General features: G+C 36.4%; 1 protein-coding gene across 2 annotated transcripts; it reads left to right on the top strand.

Annotated features, from left to right (window-relative positions):
* The first annotated feature begins 1121 nt into the window (after window positions 1-1121).
* On the top strand, window positions 1122-13696 carry LOC137949485 (peptidyl-prolyl cis-trans isomerase CYP95-like). 2 transcript variants are annotated; one of them, XM_068795529.1, is made up of 14 exons: window positions 1122-1178; window positions 1862-1979; window positions 2080-2134; window positions 2685-2773; window positions 3084-3108; window positions 6111-6149; window positions 6900-7017; window positions 7689-7816; window positions 8230-8599; window positions 9706-9818; window positions 11731-11938; window positions 12037-12771; window positions 12853-12933; window positions 13152-13696. In XM_068795529.1, the coding sequence occupies exons 2-14, from the start codon at window positions 1884-1886 to the stop codon at window positions 13489-13491; spliced, it is 2397 nt and encodes a 798-aa protein (XP_068651630.1). In that variant the 5' UTR covers window positions 1122-1178; window positions 1862-1883; the 3' UTR covers window positions 13492-13696. The 2 variants fall into 2 exon arrangements, with proteins under 2 accessions (XP_068651630.1, XP_068651631.1); XM_068795530.1 differs by lacking the exons at window positions 1122-1178; window positions 1862-1979; window positions 2080-2134; window positions 2685-2773; window positions 3084-3108 and adding an exon at window positions 4675-4693.
* The last annotated feature ends 1524 nt before the right edge of the window (window positions 13697-15220 follow it).

Raw genomic sequence — 15220 nt, 5'->3', positions numbered from 1 at the left:
CAATGACCTTTATTTATAATTTTCACAATGCCCACAGGGTTACAACATTACAAGAGAAGAGACATAAATAGACAAATAATTACATCTTCATACCAACTTTATGAGAAATCTTCTTATTTATCAATACGCCACCTCTTTGATGTGTGGGCTTGAGCCCACCTTCTAACATTTTTATTTTTATACTAAAAACAAAAACAAAAAAGCTAATTTGCCAAAGTTTCTAGCATCAATCATGTTGGATGTTCTTCCTTAACCAACATCGAGTAGGCGGGAAGAAGGTTGCAGGGAACAGAGAGGGGGGGGCAGCGAGAGGGAGTAGTGATGAGAATGAACAGAAAGGGGAACAGATCAGAAGGGCAACTTCGAGCAACGACACGAGTGGAAAAAATCAAGCGCAGCGAGTCAGAGTGGCGATAGCAGGGCAAGTTGAGTGAGGCAATTCGATAAAAGGATAGAGATTGGATCACGACGAGAGGAGGAGGGGGGGATATGAGGGTTGAGGGCAAGATGAATGCATCAACAACAAGGAAACACTGATTTTAGAGGATAGAGAAAGGAAAGAAACAACGTCTAGGTGAGGGGAACGTTGAGAGAGAGCGAACGGAAGTGAAATCAAGGGTGAACCCTCTGGTTTCACTTTTACTCGTTTTACGCAAGAGAAAGTGAAAATGAATTTACTTTTAATTTTTTACTTATTAGGTACACACTAATAATTTTAGGTAAATCAAAATAAACTAGAGTTCACTTTCACTTTGCTTCGACGTGCACTAAGATGAGTAAAAGTTTAGGTGACACGAATCTGCATATGTGACAGCGTAGCCGATGCGCCTAGAGTCGAAAGCGGTGCGGCCTCGCCACTTTTAGGCATTCAACGAGTTACCCAAATAACCCTTGGTTATTGCCTTAAAATGACGGGAAACCAATGCTAGAGCAAAAGATTGTACCGGGTAAGAAACCGATCCGTAAAACTAATGCTGAAAAGTCGAAACAGCACAACTACTCCACTGTCAGAGACTCAGAAGCGAACAGAGGAGATTCGTGGGAAATATTAGTCAATTAGGGTTACAAGTGTAATTTCATTCTGAGAAGAAGGAGCTAAGGTTTTTTAGTTTAAGTATTCTTTCGTTTCTCTCGTCACCAGATTTCTGTGGAGCAGCTGCAGCTTCTCGTACTCTCAGGTGAACGCTAGGGTTTCTTTTCCCTAATTTTTTTTTAAATTTATTTCCTGCGAGTTAGCTTTTATTTCGTTCATCACGTCAGTGTAATGCGGCTTTGTTTTTCGTTTTTCTATTTCCTTCGTAGTCTTTTTTTAGATTCCTTTTGCGGCTGAATATTCGTTTATATTTCGTTAGGTAAGAACAATCGTGGTTCTGGAGTTATCTTCGTTTCTTATCTTTTTGTAAATTTTTCGATTTTTGCATTTTTTCGCTTGCTTAAAGTTGTTAGGGTTTAGGGTTTAGGGGGTTTTCCAGTTACGGTATCCAGAGCTGTGGATCTGTACTTTCTTAGTTGTTGCCAGTTATTTACCTTTTTTCTAATTTTGTTTGCTATTCCTCATACACTGGGGTCGGACAACAGCCTATAATTATCTTGCCGATTTCTGCTTCTTCGAGCCATATATTTCCGTTTTCCTAACCGTTCCAGAAACTAGAGGAGTTAAATTAGAGTCATGTTTAATTTTCTCTTTGAAGATTTCCGTTGGAGTTCCTTACTGCAATGCTGGATATCTTTCTTCCAACTTTTTGTGTGGAACTGATTCCACCTGATGTATATGGTATTTTTATGGACATATTTCTTGAAGGTAGCTGCGGTATTTCGATCCAAATTCATGTCTTTAATTTATCCTTCCTCACATTGTTAGTGATGTCTGCTGATCCGCTGTGATGGAAAAGGTGGAAAAAATGGTTAAAAAGAAAAATCCTTTGGTTTTTCTAGACGTATCCATTGATGGGGACTCTTCAGAAAGAATGTTATTTGAGGTATAGACCATTTCAGATGATTTTTAAAGAAGAATTAATTAGTCTAGCTTCTGTTCTTCTTGTATGTTGTGCTGATTCCATTGATTTCTACTTTCTACAGCTTTTTGCTGATGTTGTTCCTAAGACTGCGGAGAATTTTCGTGCATTATGTACAGGTAAATTTGATGCATCATTGATATTGTGCATATTTGATCTCGTGAAAAGCTTTGTTTGTTTTATGTGCTCTGGAAGGTACTATGATGGGGATCAGTTAGAAGATTGTGTAATTGTTGTTTGTGCTTGTTGTTCCTTATTTTGAGCTTTATGTACTTATAACTGAATGTCAGAGGAGGTACACTGTGAGCTGGGTTGTAGTTGTAGTTGTAGTGGTTCAGATAACACAGGTAGTTGGTTTCACTTTCTGTTAATCAGAAGTAGATGATATGTATATCATGGAATGTTCACTGTTTTATACTTATCTGTAGTTGTGGCTGTTAATAGTTCTTGAAAAGAAACTGTTTGTATTTCTTAATTATTTTAGAAATTGCTTGGAGATTCTTTGCCAGGGTGTTGAGTGTTAGTTGCTGTTTGTCTCCATATTTTGGCAAGATAGTGAAGAGAACTCTCATTTTTATGTCTCTGTGGAGTGAAATTAGTAGCAATTAGTATGAAAGCAAATTGAAATGATTGACACGTAGTTTTAACTTAATTTTTTTATTTCTGTAGGAGAAAAGGGAATTGGAGCTACAACTGGGAAATCCTTACACTACAAGGGATCCATTTTTCACCGAATAATTAAAGGATTCATGGCTCAAGTATGCTATTTAATTTTACTTTATGTACTGTCCAATTATCAAAGTTTAAACCCTGTTGTACGATCACTTATGTTCTCCAGTTAGCATGAGTTAGAAGCATTCACCTGTCTTTTAGTCAGTTACCCTTGTTTATGCTGTAGGATACAGGGCTGATGGTCACGACTGCTTTTCTTGTGATCTAGATTTTGAGGTTGTATTTACTAGTTGTCCATCCTCATAATTTTACTAAGCATCTCTGCATGTTGAAGTCAGTTTCATGCAAGGTTATCCTTGTTGCTATTGATGTCTGATGATTCGTTGCATGTTGCAGGGTGGCGATTTTTCTAAACGAGATGGTATGTGCTTGCTTATTACTTTATTACCTTCATATATTCCTTTGCTATGACCATTTTGATTGGTGTTTGCTGCCTTTTAATAAATGACTGAATTATCGTGATTTCTTTGTTTGTCTTGGTGGCTTAGAGAAGTCAACATTACTTTGCAAGAAAAAAAATAATTGATTTCTCTAGCAAAAACATTATACTGAACATTATACTGAAATTTGTTTAGTATGTCATCTTTCTCTATAAGTTCGCCAATGTGATTCTGTTAATCCATTATTTTGAGTCATTAAGTTGCCCATGATTTATGACTCTACTTGATGGTCGGTGATGATAATTGTTGGCTTTCACTTCTTGTCAGTCATGTGCATGAATGATTGTTGTGCTGATTTGATTTTCATGTATCTATTATATGTGGTCAGTGTGATTTTAAGAAGCATCTGTTGGTAACTGAAACTTGTCCCATTTGTCTGGATTGCGAGTCAAAGAAAATGTCCAATGTCTTTCATTCTGTGAAAAGTGATTTGGGATTCCTCTTTTTAATATTGTTAGTAGCTAAATGGACTGATCGGATTAGGACTTTTCCTGATAAAGCAAAAAAAATAGCAACAGTATGATTTGGTTTTGAAGATGCTATATGCTAGTTTTTTTTTTTCTGTTTCATGACTCAATTTTTACTTAGTAATTTTTTAAACATTCTTCATTAGCTGATTTAATTTCATTTGTGAATTGTAACTTAAAAGCTTTTAAAAGCCAAATATGACCCTGTTGAACTGTTAGGTCAAAGCTTATGTTTGTGTAGACCATTCACATTGAGTCAGGCAGTGATGTAGAGTAATGTTTCCAAGTTTCTTAATAAACCGAAAGCAGCTTCCTAACTTCATTCTTCAATTTATTGTGTCAGTTATTGTGATAAAGTGGATTGTAAATAGTTTCTATAGAAAAAGATAGAACCTGTCTGAAGGAATTCACTATTTCTATAGGTATATATGTTCTACCATCTTATGAGCCTCAAACATGATGTTTTATCCTTTTGCTTAAAGGGAATCTCTGTCCTCGTTTTCTTATCTTACTCATTTGCCTCTTCATTTTTTACTTATTTGGATTTATGACAATTTATAAATCAGTGATTTCGCAATGATCTATTATCAGGCACAGATGCATTGCGAAAGTTAAATGAGTATGAAAATTGAACTTTACAGGCCTTTTTTTTGGGAAAAAGGCTGATCAACTTTTGTTACTTTCATTTATTAAAAGAAAGTGAAATTTATTTAAGAAATGAATTTTTTTAATCAGTGAACTTGAGAGCTATCTAAGTTATATTACTTTAGACATGCTTTTTTTTGTTTTTTTGAATTAATGGAGAAGACATTAGATATGATCAGTTTGGTGATTATTTTTAGCACAATGCTTATGAAACGACCTTTGTTAAATTTGACTGATGCACGCTATCTTCCAATCATGATTATTATTTCTCATGTTTTGGTAGATAGGGATGTATTGGGGTGGCTTATACTTTGGCTGATAACGGAGCAATAGCAGTGGATAAGCCTGCTGCCTATGTTATCACCATTCCTCATTCTTCAGTTACGTTAATCAGGTTAGAGGCTTTCAGTTTCAACCAAATGTTTTCCTCACTCCTGGGATTGGTGTCCTTTGTTATGGTTTTCAATTGACATCTTTAAAAGGTTTGCTATTTTAGAGTGCTTAATTAACTTTTTGGTAGCTTATTTCTGTTGCCTGTAATACTGTTGTTGAAGCAGCTGAAACACTTAATTTGATGTCAACTGGACACACTTAGTCCTCTGCTTGGCTAATTCATTGTTGGTGAATTTACTGAGGATTGCATATGAGGCAAATGCTGCTTCAGTGTTTAATAATGATTGCTTTGAACAATATGAGGAGCCTATCGAGCAAAGGCTATTGGATAATTCTGCAAACCACAGATATTGAGTACTGGACAAACAGTGCTGTTTTACACTGGTACAAAAGATCAATGAGTCTGATTTTCTGCATATTTATGTGTACATGGGTTAAAACCAATTGCAGAATGCCTTTCTGGCGTGGATGGTGAAGAAACTATTCGTGAGAAGCTTTTTGATTGGATACAGATGTCTCAGTCAAGATTTGATGATATACTGGCATCTGTAGAAAGCTGAGTTTTCTTATGTTTGCATTAGGAGAACAAATTTAATTGCTGCTTTTTTCTTCTTTTTTCTACTGCCAACTTGTCTGGATTGTGTGGCCTCTGTTTTCTTGCGGATGTTGCTAAACAGTTATCTTAATGATTTAGGATGTTTTTACTCTTGATGTTTGTAAAGTTGTAGAGAACTGACTTTGTTGGTGGTTGTTGATGAGAAAGGTTTTATTGATGTTGAATGGTTGGTCTTAAAAATGTCATAAAAATTCTGCATTTTTTTGAAGCACCCGGTATTTTGCTGTTTGTTCTCATTTTTGTGCTGGTCGCTTTCTCATGGACTACTCTTTTTCTAATTAATGTGCTGTCTGAACTTGGTTTCTATTCATGTCATGTTGGTGAGCTTATAGTCTGATAACATATATTGTGTGTCGGAGTGTGCATGTTCAGATAGTTGTTTAGAAATGCTGTCCAATGATATTTTCACAATTAAAACATGTTTTGCATTGTTTTCTTTTTGAATGTTGATTACACACACACATGATCCCTTTTCCCAAGTGAGACTTGAACCCAAGATCTCACACTATAGAGATGCCTCATTATGGCCATTGAGCAAAAGGCCCAATCAACAAACTTTGCACTGTTGTTTAACAAGTTTTTTGTAAAAAAATGATGTGGACTTTTTTGGTCTACATTACACGAATTGAACAAAAAATAATCTCCATAAGATGCTTTCCAAAAATATGGCCACTAATTATTTCAAAAAAAAAAATGGCCACCGAGGCTTACACCCCTTGAAGGTTCATCTTCCTTGAACTTTTACTTGATTTTGGCTTCTTTTAAAATTTTATGAAGTTTTTTTCTCATCTGTGTCTTGCAGGTTCTGGTGGAGAGAGCACATATGGGGGCAAGTTTCCAGGTATTTTTTTTTTCCTTCTGTTCTTTTTAAAAATTCTAATCTTGCATTTTTTTCGTTAAAAAACTCTCATTTTGTTCATGAAGGCATGCATTGTCTGTAAAGTTTTCTCCTTGCCACCTATATAGACATTATTCTGCAAAAGTTCTTACCACAAGGCCTATGTATACTTTATGCACCTACTTAGTTTTGGTTGATGTAATCTTTTTCACTTTTGCAATGGAGTAGGTCTCCAAAAAGACTAAATTGAAGCATGTCACAAGGTCAAGTATTTGTTTATTAATCCATGTATTGAGATCTTACATATGGTATTTTGTGGGTAATCCGTGTAGGATATGTTTCTGAAATTTTAAAATTTTAAGTTTCTTATTTGTCTTAGTATTAATTCTTCAATGTAATTAGGTAGTTGCAGGTCATTTTTATTGATGTCAACTGTCATCTGCTCTTTTCTCAGTTCATTCACAATAATGAGATGTACCTACCTAAAAATGAATGCATTTATGTTTGTGAATTGGGTGGTCCTAACATTATTAGAGAAGTGTTCTGTCAAAAGAAATACTTGCTATCATTACAAGTATATTTGGATATCGCGTCCCGTCTGCTGAAGTGGTTGTTGCTGTTCTGTGCATCATCGTGTTTTTATGTTATGTTACGAGAATGCTATGATTTCTTTCCAGAATGCTACCTAAGCTATTGAGGACTTCATGCATTTTTTCTTATGGTAATAATGGTGAGCTGACTGATACATTCCAGATGAGAACTTCAAGCTGAAGCATGACGGGCCTGGTCTCCTTTCTATGGCAAATGCTGGTCCTCATACCAATGGTTCACAGTTCTTTATTACTTTCAAAGCTGCTCACCATCTTGACGGGTTGGTTTCTTGTCCTCCTTATTCGTACATTCCTCTTATCTAATTCATAGTTTTTTTTTCTAAATATTGAATTCTCTCTTCTGAATCTGTTTTCACGTAATCTAAAGGCACTTTTTTTTTTGAAAAGGGTAATCTAAAGGCACTCAATCCCCTAAATTAGTTGTACCTAATAAACATCTCTTAGTGAGGGTTATTTGTTGAAGTTGGAGTACTGGGTGTTGGAAGTATAGGCCTGTATCACTTGAATTATAATCAATATTGAGGGATTTAGGAAATATTGCAGAGTTTCAATTTTGATCTTTAAATTAGTTCTAGTTATCAATCTTTCAGATAATTTCCTCCTTTTTTTATTTTTAGTTAGGATATATTCTCTCTCCATTTTCAAGTGCAAAAATATTTTGTCTTAGTATGGTAATGAGTTTTTAGTGATTCTAAATTTAAGGAAATTTTTGTCATGTAGAGTGAAATTGATTTTTTCATTTCATCTTCGTGATGCATGTACAACAGTCAACATAAGAAATAGTTTCCAAGTAAGCAGTTGCATTTAAATTGCAAAGAACTAATTGATTGCTTTGTTGTAATAGAATTAGGTTAATTTTTCTCTGTTTCTTGTGTAAAGTTTTATTTTAGTTTCCTGGGTGATGTGACCAAGACTTTTGAACATTTGACAGCAAACATGTTGTCTTTGGAAAGCTAGCTCAAGGACAAGAAACTCTAAAGAAGATCGAACTTGTGGAGACTGACAAGAAGTCGAAGCCTGTTGTTCCAGTGAAAATTGTCAACTGTGGAGTAGTTGGTGGTAAAACTCTGACAGCTTTTGGAGAGAATTTTACTTCTTTTTGGTTATTTTGAATGGTTCTTTTGCATGGTGACCTTCATGCATAACATGAAATACTGGCCTAGTCCTGTTGGCTTCAGATTCAGCTTGATGGAGAGGGAAAGCCTTTTTTCTTTCTGTCTTTTTTCTTTTTCTACCTGAGCTGGGTTCATGCTGGGGCTTGTTACCTTTTGTATTATCCTTTTTTCTTCTTAATGTATACTCTTAACTTTGTTCTCTATTCAAGATGTGTACTAGGTGACACTGGATAACCTGCTCTCCTCAGTTATACTTTTTTCTTATCCTCAATCTGCTACAATTTGTGTTTTTCTTTGCCTTTGCCACTCTCTTCAAGGATCCTTATACTGTTTATCCTTTGTGTGATGGTGTCACAGATAAGAAGAATGTTGGCAAATCAAAACTAGGGAAGAGCATATCTTCTGATGATGATAATCATGAAGAGCGCCGAAGAGGAAAACATAAAAAGTCTTCAAGAGATAGAAGAAGGAAGAAGAGAAGAAGACATTATTCATCTGACTCAGACAGCTCATCAGATACTGAAACTGAATCATCTGATTCTGATAGTTATTCTGATTCATCTCTGTCATCATCATCTGATGCCACTTCATCTAGTGATGATAAGCGTCGGAGGAGAAGGAAGTCCTCAAAAAGAGACAAACATAGACGCGGAAAGAGAAAGAGGGATAGAAAGCGTGACAGAAGGCGTAGGCGTCGTGATAAGAGATCTAGGCGCAAATCAAAACGGTTGTTATTCTCTCTTTTATACTCATATAAAAGGACTTGGTTGTGATTTATGTTTACATATGAAAGTTTGAAACAACTTGCTGCTGCATAAGTTCTTGGATAAGAAAGGGAATTAAAATGGATGATATGCTTTTGCAACTTGCTTTAGATTGATCAAGCCATCATGAGGAAATACAAAGGCAATTAATGTATTCTTTTAAAAAAAGGAAATTAATTTGGATATTCCTTTTTAGTCTTGCAGTTGTTTAGCAACTTTTTGTCATAAACTGCTTCGGTTGAAGTGAATTTCTGTTTTTTGCAAGACTTGTTTAGTTTGTCGTGTTTGGGGGTTGTGAGGAGAAGCACAAAAGACACCAAGTTGTGCATCATGATGTGCATGAGCTAGGATTATTCAGCTTTTAATCTTATGAGTGCCTTTATTCGTTTTTAGATTGTTGTGTAAAGTTGAAAGAAGGCACTTTCTTATGGTGACACAAACACATTGTGTTGAAGGAAAAAAGAATAGATAATAGAAAATTATATTTGTGTCTTATTTTGCCTGTCATGTTGTTGCATAAGTACCTGATAACCAGATAACTGAGGTTATATTCTGGTCGCAGTTTGTGTAGTTTGTGTTTATTAATTTACTTAATGTAAGAATCATACTTCCACATAGGAAAGTAATTCATCAAGATACCAAATAACTTTGTGACATTGCAGTCAATTGTTTAGTAGTCATTTGAATGAGATGCAGGAGTTGATGGTTAGGCAAATGTATTTTATTACAAGTGTCTCTGCTTTACCTTTTCTGGTTGTGATTTTTATTTATTCATTTCTCAAGTGGTTGAAATTTGTGTTTTCGTTAGGAAAAATGGCTTGGCTTTTTGTTTCTTCTCTTCCCGTACCAATGGTACATTCAAATGTAATTGTACTATTTATTTCTTTCTTAAATCTTTTGAGACAAAAGTTCTCAAGTATTGAGGCCTGCGAGGTCAAATGGACTTGATGTGTGCCTACTCTGTGTTAGGGCATGGAGCTAGTTGTATTCCAGTTGGGTTGTCTGAACAGTCCAATTTCTTGTTTTCTGCAGTTGAGTGTCTTACTTGCATTTGTTTTATTTGTATTAGGACTTCGGATACCAGTGACACTGATAGTGACACTAGTGAAAGCAGCTCAGAAGAAGATATTGTTGAAGCCAGGGGTCATGGTCGAAAGTCTCGGAACTCTTCAAAAGCAGCTGGTATACTGGGTTCCTTGGTTATTTCCAGTTCTTACATATTTTGCTTATGTGACTGTCAGATTCTTTTGGTTGCTTGGAATAAGTTGTAATTTATAGGCTGATGAAAGTCTGAAGAGGTTATTTTAACCCCATCATCTATTTTGATATGACATAAAATGAACTATTTTGAAAATTATGGGAAAACAAAATGATGGGGAGATCATTTTTTTCTTTGACCGGTTTGTCTATTGAAAATTTTCTTATTGGAAAATCCCTTTGACTGGTTTTCTGGCATCCCTGCCTTTTGGTTTATTTTCTCATTGTTTCCTGTTGCGGTGATAGGAAACACGTTTTTTTATCCTTTTACATTGTGGAGCAAGCCCCCCCCCCCCCCCCCCCCCCCCCACACACACACACACACACACACACCAAACTGGTTAAAAAGACCAGATTTTTTGTTGTATTGTTTCTTATGGCAGAAACACAGCTGAAAAATTGATTTGACAATTTTGGAATGTCGCTAATTTTATTTGGCTAGATTATGATCTTGGCTGGAGTATGGGGATGTAGAAGACATCAAAACACATTTTATGGTTGGTCTTGGATTATCTACAATTATTTTTTTAATGGCTCGTATGGAATTTTTATCGAAGAAATAACAGAGATTTTAACAACTATAGCTAAGTTAATTGATGTGAGAAGTGGTATGTATGTTTTAGTGCCCTTCTTGGGGATGGGATGATGCATACATGTCTTTCTTGCCTTGGGCCCTTATATCTACAGTAACTTATGAATGAAAAGTTAAAAGTTTGCATTATGTGTTGTTGCTGGGTCTATTAAGACTACTCGAGAAACTTTGGTGCAAGTGCAGTAGACTGCATATTCTTTTGCTATTAGGTATTGAGTTTTCCCTGCCTCTATATATGATGTCTATTTGCTCCATTTTAAGTTGGTTCGCAGTGAAGAGATGATAGTATGAATTATATCTTCTTGATTGTTGGCACCATGTTGGACTTTGAAGCCTTTCCTGCTGCAACAGTAGTATAATTGTTTTGTTTGCTTTTGTTTAAGGTGAATGATAAACTTTTTAAAAAGAGATCACACGATAATGATCCTAATTTGAAAGTTTATTTCACTGATTGAGTTGCTTAATGTTTTATGGCTTTATGTTTCTGAGTTGTTTAAATCTTTTCTCTCCATCAGAGTATCCAATTCTGTGTTTTGTAGAACCAGCTTTTCTAGTACAAGTTTTACTTGTATGCCAATAATTTTAGCATGACATTGTTTGATAGCTTTTTTATTTTCTAAAGCTTCTTTGGGATGAAAAAATTGGTGACTTGTTGAAGTCGTCTGTGAAATTTTCAAGTTAGCTAGTGTTTGTTTAACACTGGAATCTAAAATCTTTTAATATGATGATCCCATGTAGTCTTTTGGCCTTTGCACATTATTCTGTATGTTGTGATAGATCACATGCAGCTGGTATGTTATTATAGTTCGTGGTCCTTTTTCTTACTGGGTTTATTTGGAGTCCTCCATTTAGTTACCTCCATTTTATAGTGTTGTGATATTGTTCTCTCTTTTATCATATCACGTTTTGGTGCTGTGGTTAGTTCTGTTTTGTGTTCTTCTGTAGCCAATCAGGCTTACAGGTTAGTTCTGTTTTGTGTTCTTCTGAGGTTTTGTATTTGTTCTTTACTTGATTGTTTCTGGCAGGACTTTCTCGTACACTTGAAAGGAGCTCAAGTTGTATTGTTTACTTCTTTTTCTTTTGACTGGTTTCTTGATTCTTCATTGTGCATTATTGCATATATTGAGTTGGTTTTTGTGAGCTTCAGGTTCTAATTTTGTTGCTGCTATATTATTACAATCTGATGAAATGTCTGTTATTTGCTGCTTAGCTTTTATGTAATTAAGAGTTTTGTGCTCCTTGTAGTTGGAAAAGAGTCTCCTCTCGTGTTAGATGAAAAGGATGTTGTAAACCATAAAAAAAATGGGAACACAACTGATCAACTCGAGGAAGAAGAGGGTGAGTTCTCAAGGGAAAATGGGGAGTTGACAAGCAATGGGGTTGGGGCAGATGCCAAGTCTGATAGAGGTGCAGAAAGACAACCTGATGTGGATGGTCATCTTAGGAAATCTAGGTATTTCTTCTTTTTGAATGTCCAGGTGTTTTTTTATTATTTATTTATGCTCCATGAATCCTTCAACACCGTAAGTTTATATGGGACTGGTGGCACAGGAGCAGAAGTGTAAGCCCTAAAAGGTCAATGAGCAAGAGTATGAGCATAAGTCCTCGGAGGAGCAAGAGCCGAAGTGCGAGTCCTAAAAGGCAGAGCTTGAGCAGGAGCCCGACTCCCAATCACAGCCGAAGTCCAGTTCGAGGCTCACAGCGTGCTAGTAGTAGTCGAAGCCCTTCTAGGAGTAGCGGTAGCAGAAGCCCAGACAGAAAAAGTGTCAGTAGAAGCCCACCTAGGAGAAGTGTTAGTAGAAGTCCTGTAAGATCTCAATCTCGAAGAAGTGCCAGTGGGGGCTCTTTGAGGTCCTTGCCCCGAAAAAGTGCCAGTGGGGGCTCTTTGAGGTCCTTGCCCCAAAGAAGTCCCAGTAGGAGCCCTGTGAGGTCCTCTCGCAGAAGCATCAGTAGAAGCCCTGTACGGGCTCCATCGAGAAGAAGAAGTGTAAGCAGGAGTCCTGCTAGGGCTCCACCCCAGAAAAGTGTTAGCAAAAGTCCAGTAAAAGCACCTAGTAGGAGCAATAGACGCAGCTACTCAAGGAGTCCAGCCCCCGTGCGCAAGGCTCCAACTCCTCGTCGAAGGAGCTTGTCCAGAAGTGTTTCACCGGATGCATCTCCAAAACGTATCAGAAGAGGGAGGGGATTTAGTGATCGCTATTCTTATGCACGTCGTTATCGAACACCTTCCCCTGAACGATCTCCTGTGAGGTCACGACGTTATGGTGGAAGAGGGGATCGAGATAGGTACAGAGCAATTCCTGATTACTTTGAATTGGTCTTTCGTCTTTAGTTGTTTAATATAAATAACTTGTTATGTTTGACCAGATATTCCAGCTATAGAAATTATTCTGAGCGTTCTCCTCCTAGACGGTATAGGAGTCCTCCAAGAGGCAGAACTCCACCAAGGTTTGGTTCTTCTACATGACTATCGTCCTTTTCACATTTTTAAGAGTTAATGCACCATTCCCTCTTTTTTTATTCTTTAATTTCTGAATATATAAGTGTCATTCATTGCATTATGAACGGATGTTGTGGCATTAATCTGTCTTCATTTTAGCATGTTTTAGTTTGGAAACCCGATGGCCGATTCTCTGGTCTTATGGATTTTCTTAATTTCATTGCAGGTACAGGAGGAGGAGCCCGTCCCGAAGCAGAAGTGTCTCTCGCAGCCCCATAGCCTATCGTAGCAGGGGTAAGGGAGGTTACAGCCGTAGTCCAGCACGGAGTCGCTCTCCTATCTCTGATAGGACAAGGCCCCATGGGTCCCTACGAGGTTCTGGACGAAGTGAGAAGAGGAGGTCGATTTCCAGAAGCAGAAGTTCATCGTCCAGGTCCTCACCGGAGCCATCCCCTAAGCAAGCAACCATTGAAGATAAGTCTAGGTCACCTTCTTCGAATAGCCCAGTGGGGAAGAAAGGGTTGGTTTCTTATGGAGATGGGTCTCCTGATTCTGGCCAGAGGTAGGAAAGTGGACTTTATGGAAAAGCTTAAGCGTACATTTTCAGTTAAAAAAAAGTAATCGAAGGGGAATGAGATTTATTTGTAGGTTTGTGGTGAATGTTCTGTCAGTCGAGATTGTTGTTGTTGTTGTCTCTGGATTTTCTTCGGGTCTGGCGTTACGATGTGTCGTAGCGCTTTTATTCTAATGCTTTTGGTATTATATAACATATTTGTCTCTTTCGACGGATAATTGGCCAACACTAGATTGGCCTTTATAATATAAGCCTATTAGTGAAAACACTTTCCATCGTAGATTTAAAGTTTATGAGGAGGAGAGGTTGGCTTGTTGAAGCGCATGGTTATCTTTTTAAGTAAAGAGTTATGAGAATATTCTGATTATTGATTAAATAATATTTAAATTAGATTCTTTAAGAGAGAATGATCAATGGGTAACCTATTATTTAACAGCTAACAATAGTAAGTTATAGTTCCACATTGTACAATAGTAGTATGTACTCTTAATGTCATAATATAGTATTTGATAATGTATAATATAATATTTTATTATAGGATAATAAACTATTATTTATGTTGAATTTTGGATTCAATGATAAAGAATCTCAATCAAGGTGGTGAAGGAAGAGAGGAGGAAGAAGATGAGAAGAAAAAAGAGGAAGAAAGAAGAAGAAGAGAGAGAGAGAGAGAGAGAGAGAATAGGTCATACAAATTTATGACAAAATGAGAGGCTTTTTACCTTGTGTCTTGAACGTCTTATTTATAGTTGTAAAAAGAGGTTTATAATGATTACAATGCCTTTATGGTTATAAGCTCTGTAATGAAATGACATAACTAGGCATACATCATCTTATTTAATTATACTATTGTGCCATCCTTATGAAAAACCATTTATTTACCTCCTTTGCCACCTCTTGACGTGGGAGAGGAGTTCTCTCTTAATTTATATTTGTGGCACTTTTGTTTTTTCTAACACTCCCCCTCAAGTTGGGAGAGAGAAAACATTATAGATGCCCAACTTATTCCAAATAGTGATTTGTATCTTAGATGTGATCAGGCTTTTAGGAATATTTGCTATTTATCCTTGAGACGAAACATGTGTGAGAGATAAAATTCCGGTTTGAAAATTTTCCCATATAAAATAACAATCTACCCTAATGTGTTTTTTTCTTTCATGAAAGACCGGATTTGAAACAATATGAATGACTGTCGGGTTGTCACAATATAATTTCATAGAGGCTTCCTTATATAACCTCAATTTAGTAAGAAGAGATTTGATCAATAGAAACTCATTGTTTGCATGGGTCATAGCTCTGTATTCGACTTTTGCACTGGACCTTGCAATAACATTTTGCTTCATACTTTTCCGTTTAACTATTTTACCTCCAACTATGGTAAAATTCCCAGAAGTGGACTTCCTTTCTTCAGGTGATCTAACCCAATCTGCTTATAGAAAATCTTAAATGTTGAAGTGACTATGATTTTTATTGAAAAGTTCTTTCCTCGGACTAACCACACTTACTATATATGATGTATCTGGTTTGGTTACTGTTAGGTAAATAAGTTTTCCCAAGAGTCTCTGATACTTTCCTATATCAACATCTTTTCCAGAGCTTGTATATAGCTTTGTGTTTGCATCCATAGGGGTCGCTTATCGACTTCCCATCATTCCTATGTCCTCAAGTAGATCCAGAATATAATTCCTCTGAGATAATATGATCCTGTGTTTTGACTGGAG

This window comes from Aristolochia californica, unplaced genomic scaffold (genome assembly GCF_029961685.1).
Source record: "Aristolochia californica isolate CCGP_79_NKW_82.1479 unplaced genomic scaffold, dmAriCali1.0.hap1 SCAF_14, whole genome shotgun sequence".
Classification (NCBI taxonomy): Eukaryota; Viridiplantae; Streptophyta; class Magnoliopsida; order Piperales; family Aristolochiaceae; genus Aristolochia; species Aristolochia californica.
Note: the sequence above shows the minus strand (reverse complement) of the source record. Positions and strands in the feature narration are given on the sequence as shown.